At 45.9% G+C, this 19,864-nt stretch overlaps 1 protein-coding gene across 1 annotated transcript in view; it reads left to right on the top strand.

Moving 5' to 3' along the window:
* The window catches only part of LOC135568760 (MICOS complex subunit MIC19-like), a 48,950-nt gene extending 29,289 nt beyond the window's left edge, over nucleotides 1-19,661 (top strand). The window contains exons 5-7 of the mRNA XM_065015462.1: nucleotides 12,983-13,118; nucleotides 13,336-13,388; nucleotides 19,076-19,661. Of these exons, the coding sequence (XP_064871534.1) occupies nucleotides 12,983-13,118; nucleotides 13,336-13,388; nucleotides 19,076-19,085 (199 nt within the window). The 3' untranslated portion in view covers nucleotides 19,086-19,661. The remainder of the gene's footprint in view (nucleotides 1-12,982; nucleotides 13,119-13,335; nucleotides 13,389-19,075) is intronic.
* Nucleotides 19,662-19,864: the final 203 nt, after the last annotated feature.

Raw genomic sequence — 19,864 nt, 5'->3', positions numbered from 1 at the left:
AGGTTGAGATAACACCCTTCAGGGTATTGTAATCTACAGGTTGAGATAACACCCTTTAGGGTATTGCTATCTACAGGTTGAGATAACACCCTTCAGGGTATTGCTATCTACAGGTTGAGATAACACCCTTCAGGGTATTGCTATCTACAGGTTGAGATAACACCCTTTAGGGTATTGTAATCTACAGGTTGAGATAACACCCTTTAGGGTATTGTAATCTACAGGTTGAGATAACACCCTTCAGGGTATTGCTATCTACAGGTTGAGATAACACCCTTTAGGGTATTGTAATCTACAGGTTGAGATAACACCCTTCAGGGTATTGCTATCTACAGGTTGAGATAACACCCTTTAGGGTATTGCTATCTACAGGTTGAGATAACACCCTTTAGGGTATTGCAATCTACAGGTTGAGATAACACCCTTCAGGGTATTGTAATCTACAGGTTGAGATAACACCCTTTAGGGTATTGCAATCTACAGGTTGAGATAACACCCTTCAGGGTATTGTAATCTACAGGTTGAGATAACACCCTTTAGGGTATTGTAATCTACAGGTTGAGATAACACCCTTCAGGGTATTGCTATCTACAGGTTGAGATAACACCCTTTAGGGTATTGCTATCTACAGGTTGAGATAACACCCTTCAGGGTATTGTAATCTACAGGTTGAGATAACACCCTTTAGGGTATTGTAATCTACAGGTTGAGATAACACCCTTTAGGGTATTGCTATCTACAGGTTGAGATAACACCCTTCAGGGTATTGCTATCTACAGGTTGAGATAACACCCTTTAGGGTATTGCTATCTACAGGTTGAGATAACACCCTTTAGGGTATTGTAATCTACAGGTTGAGATAACACCCTTTAGGGTATTGTAATCTACAGGTTGAGATAACACCCTTTAGGGTATTGCTATCTACAGGTTGAGATAACACCCTTCAGGGTATTGTAATCTACAGTTTGAGATAACACCCTTCAGGGTATTGCTATCTACAGGTTGAGATAACACCCTTCAGGGTATTGCTATCTACAGGTTGAGATAACACCCTTCAGGGTATTGTAATCTACAGGTTGAGATAACACCCTTTAGGGTATTGCTATCTACAGGTTGAGATAACACCCTTCAGGGTATTGCTATCTACAGGTTGAGATAACACCCTTCAGGGTATTGCTATCTACAGGTTGAGATAACACCCTTTAGGGTATTGTAATCTACAGGTTGAGATAACACCCTTTAGGGTATTGTAATCTACAGGTTGAGATAACACCCTTCAGGGTATTGCTATCTACAGGTTGAGATAACACCCTTTAGGGTATTGTAATCTACAGGTTGAGATAACACACTTCAGGGTATTGCTATCTACAGGTTGAGATAACACCCTTTAGGGTATTGCTATCTACAGGTTGAGATAACACCCTTTAGGGTATTGCAATCTACAGGTTGAGATAACACCCTTCAGGGTATTGTAATCTACAGGTTGAGATAACACCCTTTAGGGTATTGCAATCTACAGGTTGAGATAACACCCTTCAGGGTATTGTAATCTACAGGTTGAGATAACACCCTTTAGGGTATTGCAATCTACAGGTTGAGATAACACCCTTTAGGGTATTGTAATCTACAGGTTGAGATAACACCCTTTAGGGTATTGCTATCTACAGGTTGAGATAACACCCTTCAGGGTATTGCTATCTACAGGTTGAGATAACACCCTTTAGGGTATTGCTATCTACAGGTTGAGATAACACCCTTCAGGGTATTGCTATCTACAGGTTGAGATAACACCCTTCAGGGTATTGCTATCTACAGGTTGAGATAACACCCTTCAGGGTATTGTAATCTACAGGTTGAGATAACACCCTTTAGGGTATTGCTATCTACAGGTTGAGATAACACCCTTCAGGGTATTGCTATCTACAGGTTGAGATAACACCCTTCAGGGTATTGCTATCTACAGGTTGAGATAACACCCTTTAGGGTATTGTAATCTACAGGTTGAGATAACACCCTTTAGGGTATTGTAATCTACAGGTTGAGATAACACCCTTCAGGGTATTGCTATCTACAGGTTGAGATAACACCCTTTAGGGTATTGTAATCTACAGGTTGAGATAACACACTTCAGGGTATTGCTATCTACAGGTTGAGATAACACCCTTTAGGGTATTGCTATCTACAGGTTGAGATAACACCCTTTAGGGTATTGCAATCTACAGGTTGAGATAACACCCTTCAGGGTATTGCAATCTACAGGTTGAGATAACACCCTTCAGGGTATTGCAATCTACAGGTTGAGATAACACCCTTCAGGGTATTGTAATCTACAGGTTGAGATAACACCCTTCAGGGTATTGTAATCTACAGGTTGAGATAACACCCTTTAGGGTATTGTAATCTACAGGTTGAGATAACACCCTTCAGGGTATTGCTATCTACAGGTTGAGATAACACCCTTCAGGGTATTGTAATCTACAGGTTGAGATAACACCCTTCAGGGTATTGTAATCTACAGGTTGAGATAACACCCTTTAGGGTATTGCTATCTACAGGTTGAGATAACACCCTTCAGGGTATTGCTATCTACAGGTTGAGATAACACCCTTCAGGGTATTGCTATCTACAGGTTGAGATAACACCCTTTAGGGTATTGTAATCTACAGGTTGAGATAACACCCTTCAGGGTATTGCTATCTACAGGTTGAGATAACACCCTTCAGGGTATTGCTATCTACAGGTTGAGATAACACACTTCAGGGTATTGTAATCTACAGGTTGAATGACAACAATAATACTGAGTATGTATTTGAATTAATTCTGATGAGCTTTCCTTGTTGTCATTCAGCCTGTAATTATCAATACCCCAGAGGACTGTGTCTCATCTACCTGTAGTTATCAATACCCTAGAGGACTGTGTCTTCTCTACCTGTAGTTATCAATACCCCAGAGGACTGTGTCTCATCTACCTGTAGTTATCAATACCCTAGAGGACTGTGTCTTCTCTACCTGTAGTTATCAATACCCCAGAGGACTGTGTCTTCTCTACCTGTAGTTATCAACACCCTAGAGGACTGTGTCTTCTCTACCTGTAGTTATCAATACCCTAGAGGACTGTGTCTTCTCTACCTGTAGTTATCAATACCCTAGAGGACTGTGTCTTCTCTACCTGTAGTTATCAATACCCTAGAGGACTGTGTCTTCTCTACCTGTAGTTATCAACATCCTAGAGGACTGTGTATTCTCTACCTGTAGTTATCAACACCCTAGAGGACTGTGTCTTCTCTACCTGTAGTTATCAATACCCTCGAGGACTGTGTCTTCTCTACCTGTAGTTATCAACATCCTAGAGGACTGTGTCTTCTCTACCTGTAGTTATCAATACCCTAGAGGACTGTGTCTTCTCTACCTGTAGTTATCAATACCCCAGAGGACTGTGTCTTCTCTACCTGTAGTTATCAACACCCTAGAGGACTGTGTCTTCTCTACCTGTAGTTATCAACACCCTAGAGGACTGTGTTTTCTCTACCTGTAGTTATCAACACCCTAGAGGACTGTGTCTTCTCTACCTGTAGTTATCAACACCCTAGAGGACTGTGTCTTCTCTACCTGTAGTTATCAACATCCTAGAGGACTGTGTCTTCTCTACCTGTAGTTATCAATACCCTAGAGGACTGTGTCTTCTCTACCTGTAGTTATCAATACCCCAGAGGACTGTGTCTTCTCTACCTGTAGTTATCAACACCCTAGAGGACTGTGTCTTCTCTACCTGTAGTTATCAATACCCTAGAGGACTGTGTCTTCTCTACCTGTAGTTATCAACACCCTAGAGGACTGTGTTTTCTCTACCTGTAGTTATCAACACCCTAGAGGACTGTGTCTTCTCTACCTGTAGTTATCAACACCCTAGAGGACTGTGTCTTCTCTACCTGTAGTTATCAATAACCTAGAGGACTGTGTCTTCTCTACCTGTAGTTATCAATACCCTAGAGGACTGTCTTCTCTACCTGTAGTTATCAATACCCCAGAGGACTGTGTCTTCTCTACCTGTAGTTATCAACACCCTAGAGGACTGTGTCTTCTCTACCTGTAGTTATCAATACCCTAGAGGACTGTGTCTTCTCTACCTGTAGTTATCAATACCCTAGAGGACTGTGTCTTCTCTACCTGTAGTTATCAATACCCTAGAGGACTGTGTCTTCTCTACCTGTAGTTATCAATACCCTAGAGGACTGTGTCTTCTCTACCTGTAGTTATCAATACCCTAGAGGACTGTGTCTTCTCTACCTGTAGTTATCAATACCCTAGAGGACTGTGTTTTCTCTACCTGTAGTTATCAACACCCCAGAGGACTGTGTCTTCTCCTAACTGCTCTGTATGCCGTCCTTCTAACCACTTATCCAACACAGTCTATATGGACTATCATGCGGTCCGGTCCAGATGGACTGTCATACGGTCCGGTCCAGTCTATATGGACTATCATGCGGTCCGGTCCAGATGGACTGTCATACGGTCCGGCCCGGTCCAGATGGACTGTCATACGGTCCGGCCCAGTCCAGCTGGACTGTCATACGGTCCGGCCCAGTCCAGATGGACTGTCATACGGTCCGGCCCAGTCCAGATGGACTGTCATATGATCCAGTCAAGATGGACTGTCATACGGTCCGGTCCAGTCCAGATGGACTGTCATATGATCCAGTCCAGATGGACTGTCATACGGTCCGGTCCAGTCCAGATGGACTGTCATATGTTCCGGTCCAGTCCAGATGGACTGTCATATGTTCCGGTCCAGTCCAGATGGACTGTCATATGTTCCGGTCCAGTCCAGATGGACTGTCATATGGTCCAGTCCAGATGGACTGTACGTGAAACCTTTACCAACACACTGGCTCTTAGTGTCTGGGCACAATGTTGCACTGTGCAGGTTACAGCTGAATGACAGCTGTGTGTGTAAAACAGGTTTTTATTTAAACTATGTTTATACTGTTTGTAATGTTCAGCTCCATGCAGACAGGTCAACAGGTCGATTTTCACCTCTCCGTCTACTCCTCCCATCCCTGCTAGAGAAAGAGAAACACTCATCCCTCCCTCCATCCCTCTATCACCACATACATATTCAACAGCCAGACAGTCCTAGAGCAGAGTTTTGGCCTGGGTGATTAAAGCCTAACACAACTCTGCATTTTGATAGTCATTAAATGAGGAAATGGGAACAGAACAAACCTGAGAGTCTATTGAATATTCTTCCAGCCACCCCTAACAATACAAATGTGGGATGTGGAGAGAAAGCTAACCTGTCTGTATTTAAAGGCTCTGTTATCTGTGAGGCACAGAGGGGTGTGTGTGTGTGTAAGCGTGTGTGCGGTCTCGCTGAGGTAAGACTTGACCCGCCTGACGAGTGCACATCAACCCGCTGCCATTACAGGAGACCGTAGGTCCGTAACTAGGCAACTTGGACCCCCAGTACAAGATGGTGGTCAATGCAGTCAGACATCAGTCAATAACCTTAGCTTAAACCCCCCCCCACACACACACACACGTAAAAGCCTTTATGTACTGGCTGTAAAATGGTCCTTGCTCGGACACACACACACACTCTCATATAAACACATTTAAAAGCCTAAGTACTGGCTGTAAAGCCTCCCTCTCTGCTCTCTGATCTCACACACCTTTTAGTGACTGAATAACTGACTAGAACACATTGTAAAAGGACTGTTGGGCAGACTGTGGCACATCATAAAATCTGTAGATTCCTGTGTGGACTACAAATGATGCTTTAACAGTAAATTCTCTTAGGAATACAATAGTTCTACTTTAACAGTAAATTATCTTATGAATACAATAGTTCTACTTTAACAGTAAATTCTCTTAGAATACAATAGTTCTACTTTAACAGTAAATTATCTTAGAAATACAATAGTTCTACTTTAACAGTAAATTCTCTTAGGAATACAATAGTTCTACTTTAAGTTGTTCTTCGATGCCATGATTAAGAGTTCTGTTTTGTTGCTGATGTTCTGTACAGTTTCATCTTCACTGGTTTGGACAGGGCTGGACATCTTGACTAAGTTTCAGTTTTCCCAAAACCTTTTTGTAGTTTTCCCTCAACAACCCATCCCCTGAACAGCGAGAGAGTAGGAACAATTGAAACTCTATTTTTTGACAGTTAATCTTCTGTGCGTGAAGTGAATGAAATTCACATGACATGAAGCCCTTTCCTGCTATGAGTGGTCTGAGGAGTCGAGAGAACTAAACTACAATGCAGTCTTCTCTGTCGTGTTGATTGTCATACCGAACATTAGTTAGTGTGTGTTGGCAAGGGATGACTAAGGTACAGCCATAGTATGGAAGTGATAGTGAATGGTGAAAACAGAGCAAAACTCCATTCCAAGAGCTCTCAGGAGATTGTCAGTAGGGGGGCCCAGCCCTCAGGAGATGCCCGCCGGGTTGAGTGTCAGTGGGGGGGGCCCAGCCCTCAGGAGATGCCTGCCGGGTTGAGTGTCAGTGGGGGGGCCCAGCCCTCAGGAGATGCCTGACGGGACCAGTGTCAGTGGGGGGCCCAGCCCTCAGGAGATGCCTGCCGGGACCAGTGTCAGTGGGGGGCCCAGCTCTCAGGAGATGCCTGCCGGGTTGAGTGTCAGTGGGGGGGCCCAGCCCTCAGGAGATGCCTGCCGGGTTGAGTGTCAGTGGGGAGGTCCAGCCCTCAGGAGATGCCTGCCGGGTTGAGTGTCAGTGGGGGGGCCCAGACCTCAGGAGATGCCTGCCGGGTTGAGTGTCAGTGGGGAGGTCCAGCCCTCAGGAGATGCCTGCCGGGTTGAGTGTAAGTGGGGGGGCCCAGCCCTCAGGAGATGCCTGCCGGGTTGAGTGTCAGTGGGGGGCCCAGCCCTCAGGAGATGCCTGCCGGGTTGAGTGTCAGTGGGGGGGGCCCAGCCCTCAGGAGATGCCTGCCGGGTTGAGTGTCAGTGGGGGGGGCCCAGCCCTCAGGAGATGCCTGCCAGGTTGAGTGTCAGTGGGGGGGCCCAGCCCTCAGGAGATGCCTGCCGGGTTGAGTGTCAGTGGGTGGGGGCCAGCCCTCAGGAGATGCCTGCCGGGTTGAGTGTCAGTGGGTGGGGGCCCAGCCCTCAGGAGATGCCTGCCGGGTTGAGTGTCAGTGGGGGGGCCCAGCCATCAGGAGATGCCTGCCAGGTTGAGTGTCAGTGGGGGGGCCCAGCCCTCCTTTCTTCTGTTCCTTCTCATTATCTCACTCTTATTTATTTCTCTCTGGTGCTAATTTATTTTTCTCTCCTTTCTTTGTCTCACTCTTTCTCAATCTCTACTTTTTGTATCTCCCCCCCCCTCTCCCTGATGGATATCACCATGGGGGGTCAGTCAGGTCTTCTTTAAAAAGCGATGAGAGTTAAGTGTGTCATTTTTCTCTCTAAATGGATCATTTGTATTTATTTGCCTGACTGTCACAGAGCCGGTCTTAACCAGAGAGAACATGAAGGCTTTTTAAGAGGCCCCAGCTTCACCTCCTAACCCTATTATAGCCCAAGTGCTTGTAAATGATGATAAATGGACCTTGTACCTTTTGAGAACTTAATCTGGGCCCTGTAATCCATACTCATGGACATAGGGAAGATAGATCCTACTGTGGGTGTCAGTTTAGGGTCAACATATGGTTTTGGATAAATGGATGGAGAAATATTGCACCCATACGTGTAACATATGTGTGACACAATACTGTACAGTGAAAGTCACTTAGATATCAGTATGCCTCTGGGTTTTATTTTCTTGACAAAATTAAGCAACGATTTGCTATAACTGCTGTCCATGCATATTTAGAGAAGACATTAGTACGATTTGGTCAAGATAGTTTTTGTCTGGCTAGAGAGACTACCGTACTCAGTACAGTGGAATAGCTATGCCTTTTCAATGAGCCGACTGGTGTCGGGGAAGGAGAGAGGAAAGGATGGTTTTCTATGAGCCGACTGGTGTCGGGGAAGGAGAGAGGAAAGGATGGTTTTCTATGAGCTGACTGTTTCTGTTTCTACGCCCTATAGAGGGACGGATCTAGTTAGTCTGTTTCTACGCTCTATAGAGGGACGGATCTAGTTTGTCTGTTTCTACGCTCTATAGAGGGACGGATCTAGTTAGTCTGTTTCTAGAAGTAACACAGCATAGCTAACCAACTAGTCGCTTAGTATACAATCTCTTGCCCTCTTCCTCTTTTTCCTTCTCTCTTTCATTCGCCTTTCTGTTCATCCCTCAAACCTACGTGCTTCATTATCCTTTTATCTCCCCCTCCTTCACCCTCTTCCCCATGCTACATCTTTCTTCTACTGGCTTTATTTAGTGCATCTCTCTGCCCTGTCCCCTCCTCTCCTTCACCCTCGTCCCCAAGCTACATCTTTCTTCTACTAGCTTTATTTAGTGTATCTCTCTGCCCTGTCCCCTCCTCTCCTTCACCCTCTTCCCCATGCTACATCTTTCTTCTACTGGCTTTATTTAGTGTATCTCTCTGCCCTGTCCCCTCCTGTCCTTCACCCTCTTCCCCATGCTACATCTTTCTTCTACTGGCTTTATTTAGTGTATCTCTCTGCCCTGTCCCCTCCTCTCCTTCACCCTCTCTCCCATGCTACATCTTTCTTCTACTGGCTTTATTTAGTGTGTCTCTCTGCCCTGTCCCCTCCTCTCCTTCACCCTCTTCCCCATGCTACATCTTTCTTCTACTGGCTTTATTTAGTGTGTCTCTCTGCCCTGTCCCCTCCTCTCCTTCACCCTCTCTCCCATGCTACATCTTTCTTCTACTGGCTTTATTTAGTGTATCTCTCTGCCCTGTCCTCTCCTCTCCTTCACCCTCTTCCCCATGCTACATCTTTCTTCTACTGGCTTTATTTAGTGTATCTCTCTGCCTGTCCCCTCCTCTCCTTCACCCTCTCCCCATGCTACATCTTTCTTCTACTGGCTTTATTTAGTGTATCTCTCTGCCCTGTCCCCTCCTCTCCTTCCACCCTCTCTCCCATGCTACATCTTTCTTCTACTGGCTTTATTTAGTGTATCTCTCTGCCTGTCCCCTCCTCTCCGGCCACCCTCTCTCCCATGCTACATCTTTCTTCTACTGGCTTTATTTAGTGTATCTCTCTGCCCTGTCCCCTCCTCTCCTTCACCCTCTCCTGTGTGCTTTCGCTTTTTACATGTTCATATTCTTCAGCCTCTCTCTCTCTCTCTCTTGCCCACCTCTCTCTCGTTCTTTCTCCCCATCTCTGATAAAGCATCTCATCTCAATGCGGCTCCCTGCGGTCTGTCATATGTCTCCCCTCTCCAGCTTGATTTATGTGGCTGTGGTGTATAAACCATAGTGTAGCTATATGAAACAAACCCTAAGCGCCCCCTCTCTCCTGCTCTATCTATGGATCAAGGGGGGGAGAGAGGGAGGAAAGGAGGGAGAGGAGGATGGAGGGGAAACGCATCTCGTATCAATAGAGCTATGTTGGCATGGAGACCTTTACTGATGGCCTCCTATATAAGCAGAGAGATGTATTGTCCCCCCACTCTGTAGGTACAGTACACACACCTCCCCCTCTCGCCCCGCTCAGCTACACGTCTCCATTTGTTTCAATCTCTCCCCCTCTGAAGTTTTATTCAATATCCCAGGCTCCTCGGAGGGGGGTGGGATGGCCATGCAGTGAGAGGGGATTTTTGATTGACAGCAGATGGATTTGACCTGCGAATGAATCTTCTGGTTGTTTGTGTTAGAGAAGGGGAATGAGAGAGAGGAAGAGGGATAGGAACTGCGAGACAAAGAGAGAAAAACGGAAAGGGAGAGAGAAACCGTGAGGGAGAGAAACCGAGAAGGAGAGAAACCGAGAAGGAGAGAGGCAGAGATCAGACAAATCTATATGTCTGACAGTTCAGAGGAGCCATTCGGTCTCTCCCCAACCCTGAACAAAGAGCATTGTAAAAACAAATATGAACCATGGTCCCCCTCAGATTTCTGACCCATTACGTCAGAACATATTAGCTACAGGTCTGATCTTAGACCACAACCAACTGTTTCCTCCTCAAAGGTCACAGCATTGAAAACATTTTTGTGCTTTTGATTCCTGTGGGGTCGAGAAACCGATAGAGGGGGGAGAAGGGGGATGTTTACAGATGCCCCAGTGTTCAGGTTTCATGGGAACAGGATGAATCACTGCTGTTTCTGACTACATGTAAATATATCATAGACAGTTCCCTGTGAATGGTATTCACTATGTGGTGCTACAGTACCTTGCCCTTGACTACTCCACTAACAAAACTACAAAACCTTTCTCTGAGGCTGTATTGGGAAGATACAGTTGCTGTGCTGTGGCTATGCAGCACACAGGCCGACTGTATTACAGGTGATAGTAACTGATGAGGGAGAGCCTAATGTAATATTGAGAAGGCAGAAATTCTCTTTCTCGGTCTCTTTCTCTTCACTCTCCTCTACCAGTGGCTGTGAGAATGAGTTAATATTCATCTTAATGATGGATGATGAATGACCCTGCGTGAGCCAGAGTGTGTGTGTGTGACAGTGTTATTGTCCTGATTAACTAAACACTGGCTCAGGTCTCTCTATGGAGTAGGGAAAGAGAAGGAAGGAATGAGAGAACTGTGGTTTATCTCTCATTTCCTCTCGCTCTCTTACCCTCTTCCTCGCTAGGTGTTCTACCCCCCCCACCCCCCCTCTCTCTCTCTGTCATCTGTAATGGTTTCTAAGAGAAACAAACACTTGTGTTGTATCAGCAGGCTGCACCTGGCATTAACGCAAACGCTTAAGAAAATAATTAGCGTGTGTGTGTGGCTGCCTGGTCCCTGAAGATGCCCAAAGGCAGTGGAATGAATGCTACGGTATAGGAGCTGCAGGAGGAGAATTCTGCTGTCTGTGTATGTGAGACACAATGTCATCCTTCACCGCAGAGACTTGGAGAAATGGGCATGTCACTCCGAAGGCAATGAGTGGATTCTCTCGGTGCTTGAAGAGCTTCTATGTATATGAGATGGCGCGTTATGTTCGATCACTGCTCAAATGTGAAGAATAGTGACAGCCTACAGTACCATCAGAAATATCCATTAAATGGAAAGTTAACAACGTTAAGAATATATTTCTGATCATCCAGTACTTTGCTGCCTCGTATCAATAGGTGCCTTACTCGCCTACTTGCTGTTAAATGCAGTGGCGGCTGGTGACATCCCTTTGGCCATAATACCGTGGCCATGTATTAGCGGCCATACTCAGAGGTCCCATGCAACCAGCCCTCCTGCATTGCATCCTGGGTAATGAACCATGTAGCCGTTGTGTCCTTTCAATCCCAACAGGAGGGTGAATTCTCACTACAGGCAGTAAGTCCAACACCTGATTGGAACTGGAGGGGCTCAGCTGTGCCCCTAATGCCCCTCCAAGGATCAGAAAGGTGCTGACAGGCGAAATCAGCACTTTTGTGTGCTAACTGCTAAAGGATGATGATGCCAACATTAGCATAATGGCCCTAACATGTGCAGGTGTATCTTTTATGTATGGGTGGTTTATGGGGTGTGCTAACTGTCAAGAGACAGATCCTGCTAGCTGTTAGCATGAGATCATTGGTGCAGTTGATAGTCATTGCTGCTGAGATTAGCGAAAAGGCACTAACGCTTTGAGACCCATATGGCATTGCAGTGGTGATGAAAGACCATTTGTGGACTGAAGCTAGTCTTTAGCTTAAGATAAGCATTGAGATGTACAACTAGCACGAAAGTGGAACAATTTGGTGGCTCAACAGTACTGAACTATGCAGACTGTTTTGGTTAGCATTAGCGCACTTGTGATGTTTGATACACTGACACCTCAGTGTCAATAGTTGTTTCCACGGTGTCAGTAGTTTCCGCGGTGTCAGTAGCTGTTTCCGCGGTGTCAGTAGTTTCCGCGTGTCAGTAGTTGTTTCCGCGGTGTCAGTAGTTGTTGCCGCGGTGTCAGTAGTTGTTGCCGCGGTGTCAGTAGCTGTTTCCACGGTGTCAGTAGTTCTTGCCGCGGTGTCAGTAGTTCTTGCCGCGGTGTCAGTAGCTGTTTTCGCGGTGTCAATGGCTATTTGGTGTCAGAAGTAAGGACTAGCCATTTGGGTGCTGTATTCCTCAAATAAATGTTTTTGTGGAGTACACAGTTTACAGGTGTAAAAGGTGCAGTGAAAATGCTTGTGTGCCATTTCCCTTTAACATTGCAGTACAATAATCAATCATCAGTCAATAAATGTCCACTTAGCACGACCAAGGGACAGCTAGCTATAGGAGAGGGTGTGTCAATGCAATCAGAAACCTAAAGTCATGCAGGCTCTATCAATCAATACTGATACTCCGTTCTCAGGTCTGTGGTCAATAAACCCACGAGAGTCATCATCTTCATCACTATGATGAAGGGTTTCCTATCTCAGTACTTTTTGTTGTGGATTTTCTTTCTCCTTTTTGTCCTCCTGTTGATTTTCTGGGGTTGTCCGTATTAGACATTGTTTGGCCAGTGGGTTTTCTGAGGAGAAAAGAGAACACAATTAGCCATAGAAAATAAACCCTGCATAGATCTCCTGTTTCCAGAGGGACGGGTATAGAACCTTTCTCCTGGTGACAGGATGGCACGGCTCGCCAATATTCACACGTCCTCTGGCCCTTCCATTGACGTGGGGAGCCTCTAATGAATGGATTGGCATGCCCGTCACTGTTGCGCTGACGATTGCTTCCATTGGCTGGATCAACCTTTGGCCCCATCTCTTCTACAGCCTGACTGATCCCAGATGAACCACTGCTGTGGGATGAGGAATGGGCCGAATGGGCCGGACAATTTCATGTTTTTGTGTGTCTCTCGCTCTCTTCTCTCTCCTGCTGTCAGTAAATGGGGAATGTTAGTAGTTGTTTTTTAGGTGTGTATGTGAGGGCTGATGTGATTGATTTGAATGTGTAATGTGTGTAGTGTATGATATTGATTGTAAATACTAAAGTCTGTCTCCTCCAGGCGGTTTGAGGTGAGTCCAGTGTGTGCTGATGTGCAGGGTCAGATCCTGAAGTGCTACCAGGAACACAGTGGGAAGACGCTGCTCTGCTCCACCATCGCCTCCCGCTACCTGCAGTGTGTCAACCAAGCTAAACAGGTGGGCCCACGGGGTGGAGGGGTGTGTGTGTGTGTGTGTACCTTGGGATACGTATGAATAACTTGTTGGTGTCTATCCCCATCTACTGTCATTTATAAGACATGTTGTTTTGTTTACAAATCTCTACTGTCTCAAAAGGAAAGCATGAATGAGTTCTACGTCTAATGAAAGTGTCTGTTTATTCCCATATTGCTGCATGATTTTGTTGTCTGAAAAGAATGGCAATAATGATCTTGCCCCGCTATGGGCAACCGCTACAGATATTAGAAAGTAAGTTGTACTGTTCCAGGATCTGTCTCTCCCAGTAGAGTAGCTATGGGCAACCGCTACAGATATTAGAAAGTAAGTTGTACTGTTCCAGGATCTGTCTCTCCCAGTAGAGTAGCTATGGGCAACCGCTACAGACATTAGAAAGTAAGTTGTACTGTTCCAGGATCTGTCTCTCCCAGTAGAGTAGCTATGGGCAACCGCTACAGACATTAGAAAGTAAGTTGTACTGTTCCAGGATCTGTCTCTCCCAGTAGAGTAGCTATGGGCAACCGCTACAGACATTAGAAAGTAAGTTGTACTGTTCCAGGATCTGTCTCTCCCAGTAGAGTAGCTATGGGCAACCGCTACAGACATTAGAAAGTAAGTTGTACTGTTCCAGGATCTGTCTCTCCCAGTAGAGTAGCTATGGGCAACCGCTACAGACATTAGAAAGTAAGTTGTACTGTTCCAGGATCTGTCTCTCCCAGTAGAGTAGCTATGGGCAACCGCTACAGACATTAGAAAGTAAGTTGTACTGTTCCAGGATCTGTCTCTCCCAGTAGAGTAGCTATGGGCAACCGCTACAGACATTAGAAAGTAAGTTGTACTGTTCCAGGATCTGTCTCTCCCAGTAGTTGTCATGTAGCTTCATCAAACCCCAGATGTACTTAGGTCACTGTGTGTAGTACCACTAGTACAGTTCATTTCCTTCCTACATGACTTCATGGTTGTTGCCGACCAAACAGACACGTCTTTCTCTCTGCATCCCTCTCATTGAAAAATGTGCATCTTAAAGCACTGTCAATAAACACACACTCTCATAGCTCGACTGGTCACACACACACACACACACACACACACACATACTCACACACACACACACACACACACACACACACACATACTCACACACACACATACTCACACACACACATATACACACACACACACACACTAATAAAGAGTCTTGGTTGTCCCTGCGTTTGAGACCATAGTGTTTCTCGCTTGCTAAAACTCACTCTAAACTGTAGGTTCAGAGGAAAGGTCTATTTCCATAATACCTGCTGACGCTGGCTGCTTTCTTTCACTGCTTAAGTGTGTGTTTGATTGAATAAGGTCCAGGCCAGACGACCAGGTCAGACGGTGCCGTTCTGATACCATTGTCCTCTCATTCTTCTTTATTTCTCTCAAGTCATTGGAAAGTGGACGTGTTTTAGGCCCTCTAAGAAACGCATATGGTAATGGTATTATCTCAACGTTGATATTAATGGCACACACACACACACACACACACAAAATACACAAGGATAGACGTAAACACACACACACACACTCTCCTCTGGCACTTTTCAATATACAGTGGTAGAGTCAGACAAAACCCAATTTATATTCAGATAGGTTTTCTATTAGATTTTTTCTTTTACAATTTGACAGTTTCTAGAGAACTGTGTTCCGCTACTCTCCCTCGGGTATTAGTAATACATCTAGGCCTCTTTGAAGAGGTGATCCCCACTGCAGAGGGTGTTCGAATAGCTACCCACTTTTGTTAAAAGCTATACATCATGTAAATAACACTATGTATTATTCATTTGTACGAGTGCTACCTACCTGTAGCCTCTTTGGAATCCCACAAGGCTATGTGTTCCCTGCCGCACACATTCACTGCTCTGATCTTGTAAATGTGGAAATCAGCCTGGAATATTAAAAGAATGGGAAGGGATACCGCAGAGTTAACCTAGATCAGCTTCCCTAGTTAAATCAAAATACACTAACCTAGTAGTAGAGAGTTATCTGCCCACTGCAGAGGACAATGTAAAAGAAAGCTGTTACAATCAAAGAATAGGAGACAGGTGAGAGATGAAAAGAATAGGAGACAGGTGATACAGCCCACTGCAGAGGGACAATATAACCTAGTTAAAAGAATAGGAGAAGAGGTGATACAGCCCACTGCAGAGGGACAATATAACCTAGTTAAAAGAATAGGAGAAGAGGTGATACAGCCCACTGCAGAGGGACAATATAACCTAGTTAAAAGAATAGGAGAAGAGGTGATACAGCCCACTGCAGAGGGACAATATAACCTAGTTAAAAGAATAGGAGAAGAGGTGATACAGCCCACTGTTAAAAGAATAGGAGAAGAGGTGATACAGAGAGGACAATATAACCTAGTTAAAAGAATAGAATAGCCCACTGCAGAGGGACAATATAACCTAGTTAAAAGAATAGGAGAAGAGGTGATACAGCCCACTGCAGAGGGACAATATAACCTAGTTAAAAGAATAGGAGAAGGGATACAGCCCACTGCAGAGGGACAATATAACCTAGTTAAAAGAATAGGAGAAGAGGTGATACAGCCCACTGCAGAGGGACAATATAACCTAGTTAAAAGAATAGGAGAAGAGGTGATACAGCCCACTGCAGAGGGACAATATAACCTAGTTAAAAGAATAGGAGAAGAGGTGATACAGCCCACTGCAGAGGGACAATATAACCTAGAAAAGAATAGGACAATATAGAGGGACCCTAGTTAAAAGAATAGGAGAAGAGGTGATACAGCCCACTGCAGAGGGACAATATAACCTAGTTAAAAGAATAGGAGAAGAGGTGATACAGCCCACTGTTAAAAGAATAGGAGACAGAGGCCCACTGCAGAGGGACAATATAACCTAGTTAAAAGAATAGGAGACGAGGGGATACAGCCCACTGCAGAGGGACAATATAACCTAGTTAAAAGAATAGGAGAAGAGGTGATACAGCCCACTGCAGAGGGACAATATAACCTAGTTAAAAGAATAGGAGACGAGGTGATACAGCCCACTGCAGAGGGACAATATAACCTAGTTAAAAGAATAGGAGACGAGGTGATACAGCCCACTGCAGAGGGACAATATAACCTAGTTAAAAGAATAGGAGACGAGGTGATACAGCCCACTGCAGAGGGACAATATAACCTAGTTAAAAGAATAGGAAACGAGGTGATACAGCCCACTGCAGAGGGACAATATAACCTAGTTAAAAGAATAGGAGAAGAGGTGATACAGCCCACTGCAGAGGGACAATATAACCTAGTTAAAAATAGAATAGCCCACTGCAGAGGACAATATAACCTAGTTAAAAGAATAGGAGAAGAGGTGAAAGCCCACTGCAGAGGGACAATATAACCTAGTTAAAAGAATAGGAGACGAGGTAATGAAAGTGGGGTCGTAATGGTTTATTATTTTTGCAGATGTGATACAGTAGCTACACAGTAACCGAGCAGGAAGCTATGTGGAGGGGTCAAATTTATCAAGCACCAGATAAGACCTAGATGGGGTCAAATCTCTGCCTCTCAACCTGCGTTCCTACTCTTATCTGTGTCTCAATTCATCTTTCTGTGATTCATTGCATCCCTCCCCTTTGACCTTCTCCAACGTGTTTTGGGAAGGAGGCAAGGAGAGGGAGTAGGCTAATCGACGAAAGATGATGAATTGAGAAATAGCCCCAGTTGCTATAAAAGACACTTCACACTCCACACAAAACCCCAACCTCCTTCAAGGTTCAAACGGCCCACTAAACCACTAAACAAGCCCGTAATGAATTACCCCTAGATAGGATTGTCCACTCCATCACCATTGAACACATAATAGTAATAATAATAGTAATAATAATATGACATCATCTGTCTTAGTATTGACTGGGCCAAGAGAGGGGAAAGACTACAGGGTTGTCATCAGACAGGCCTTTGTGACTGATAATTACTAGTATTCCTTATCATCAGCCCGCGATAATATTTAGACCTTGATGGCCTCTCTTGCACGCACACACACACACACACACACACACACACACACACACACACACACACTCCCTGTCACTTTATAATACACACAATGCTAAACGGGTCCAGATAGCGACTGACTGGGGTTATTTTATAGAAAGAGGGGGAATAGAGCGACTGGAAGGACTGATAAAGAGAAAGAAGAGTCTTTTGAGAGGCCCATGAATAGAACGTTTATCACGGGGGCCGATCTCTCTCACTCTCTCTCTTCATTGCATATTCACGCCGCATGACCACTTCTTGCCTGGTTGCCTCCCCCAGTCATCTTGGATCTGAGGTCTTACTAGCTGCTATAGCTTTTTGGGATGTAAATATCTCAAATCTTCCTTGTTGACGGTATTTGCACAGAGTTGAAACAGGGTTTAAAACAGCTTGTTCTATGTTTGACGTGATCCTGCTGTAAACCAGTTAGCATGTCTCTGACCATATCTATTCAGTTCAGCTACCTCCGTTCTGTCACTTCACAGCATTAGACAAGGTCCCAGCCTTCAGAAATGTGTCTGTTAGGTTGGACAGAGTAAATGTTGTTCATCTGTAATGACTGGTATCATGGTAGTATAGAGTGTGTTGTCTGTTAGGTTAGGCAGAGTAAATGTTGTTCATCTGTAATGACTGGTATCATGGTAGTATAGAGTGTGTTGTCTGTTAGGTTGGGCAGAGTAAATGTTGTTCATCTGTAATGACTGGTATCATGGTAGTATAGAGTGTGTTGTCTGTTAGGTTGGGCAGAGTAAATGTTGTTCTTCTGTAATGACTGGTATCATGGTAGTATAGAGTGTGTTGTCTGTTAGGTTGGACAGAGTAAATGTTGTTCATCTGTAATGACTGGTGTCATGGTAGTATAGAGTGTAGTCTAGTGTGTAGAATGAATTGATCCGCTTGCTGTTGGACAGCTATAGGGAGGCACCGACATGGATGAATCTAATCTAGAACACAAATCAATCTACTGCTCCCTCCCCCTCCCTCTCTCCCTCCCTCCCTCCCCCTCTCCCTCTGTTGGTGATTGACCGGGAGGGTGATGTGTTGGGGATTGACCGGGAGGGTGATGTGTTGGGGATTGACCGGGAGGGTGATGTGTTGGGGATTGACCGGGAGGGTGATGTGTTGGGGATTGACCGGGAGGGTGATGTGTTGGGGATTGACCGGGAGGGTGATGTGTTGGGGATTGACCGGGAGGGTGATGTGTTGGGGATTTGTGGCAAGAGTTATTGCTAATATGAAATCCCCTCCTTCCCTCTCTCTCTACCTCCCTCCTCCCCTCTCTCTCTACCTCCCTCCTCCCCTCTCTCTCTACCTCCCCTCCTCCCCTCTCTCTACTACCTCCCTCCCCTCCCTCTCCTCCCTCCCTCTCTCCTCCTCTCTCTCTACCTCCCTCCTCCCCTCTCTCTCTACCTCCCCTCCCTCCTTCCCTCTCTCTCTACCTCCCTCCTCTCCTCTCTACCTCCCTCCTCCCCTCTCTCTCTACCTCCCTCCTCTCCTCTCTCTCTCCCTCCTTCCCTCCTCCCCTCTCTCTACCCCTCCCTCCTCCCTCCTCTCTCTACCTCCCTCCTCCCCTCTCTCTCTACCTCCCTCCTCCCTCTCTCTCTACCTCCCTCCTTCCCTCTCTCTCTACCTCCCTCCTCCCCTCTCTCTCTACCTCCCTCCTCCCCTCTCTCTCTACCTCCCTCCTCCCCTCTCCTCTCTACCTCCCTCCTCCCCTCTCCTCCCTCCTCCTTCCCTCCTCTCTACCTCCCTCCTCCCTCTCCTCCCTCCTTCCCTCTCTCTCTACCTCCCTCCTTCCCTCTCTCTCTACCTCCCTCCTTCCCTCTCTCTCTACCTCCCTCCTCCCCTCTCTCTCTACCTCCCTCCTCCCCTCTCTCACATTCTCTCTTGTTTTATCCTGTTTTTCCAGAACAAGTTGAGGACTGGGGGCTAAGAGTGAGGTGCTGTGGCATTACGGTTTATAAACCCTTTATCGACTGCAAATGAGAGGAGAGGAGAGGAAGCACCAGAGATCGCAACCCCGACTCGAGGTAGAAACAGAACCGCAACCTGACCAGAACCAGGAACACAAGACAACCAGACAACCCTGAGAGAGATGGACACCCCTTAGCCCAACACCCTTCTCCCCCACCCCCACTGACCCCCAAACCCGTTACTCCTTCGTAAGATCCCACCTACAGTACCTACACCCCTTCTCCAAACCCCACTCCACTGCATGTCTATCTCTACTACCAAGAGGGAGGAGGACAACGGTAGCACTTCCTAAAGAGTACAGTGCAGTAGCTCCATCACGCAGCAGCAGTAGGAGCAGTGCAACTGTCCGCCATGTTGGAGATGCATGAATACATGCAGAGACAGAGAGTTTAAGCCTAGGCGGAGTCCACCAGAACCAATGCAGGCCCAGAGCTGAAAATATCCTCACGGTCTGAACCACTATCATTACCAACACCCATCACCACCCAACCAGCTCACCCCTCTTATAAAGCCACTAGTCTGAACCACTAACCAGCTCATTACCAAACCCCTCTTATAAAGCATAGTCTGCCCCATCACCACCCAACCAGCTCACCCCTCTTATAAAGCCACTAGTCACCACCCAACCAGCTCTTATAAAGCCACTAGTCTGCCCCATCACCACCCAACCAGCTCACCCCTCTTATAAAGCCACTAGTCCGCCCCATCACCACCCAACCAGCTC

The sequence above is a fragment of the Oncorhynchus nerka genome, unplaced genomic scaffold, assembly GCF_034236695.1.
Source record: "Oncorhynchus nerka isolate Pitt River unplaced genomic scaffold, Oner_Uvic_2.0 unplaced_scaffold_1428, whole genome shotgun sequence".
Lineage (NCBI taxonomy): Eukaryota > Metazoa > Chordata > Actinopteri > Salmoniformes > Salmonidae > Oncorhynchus > Oncorhynchus nerka.
Note: the sequence above shows the minus strand (reverse complement) of the source record. Positions and strands in the feature narration are given on the sequence as shown.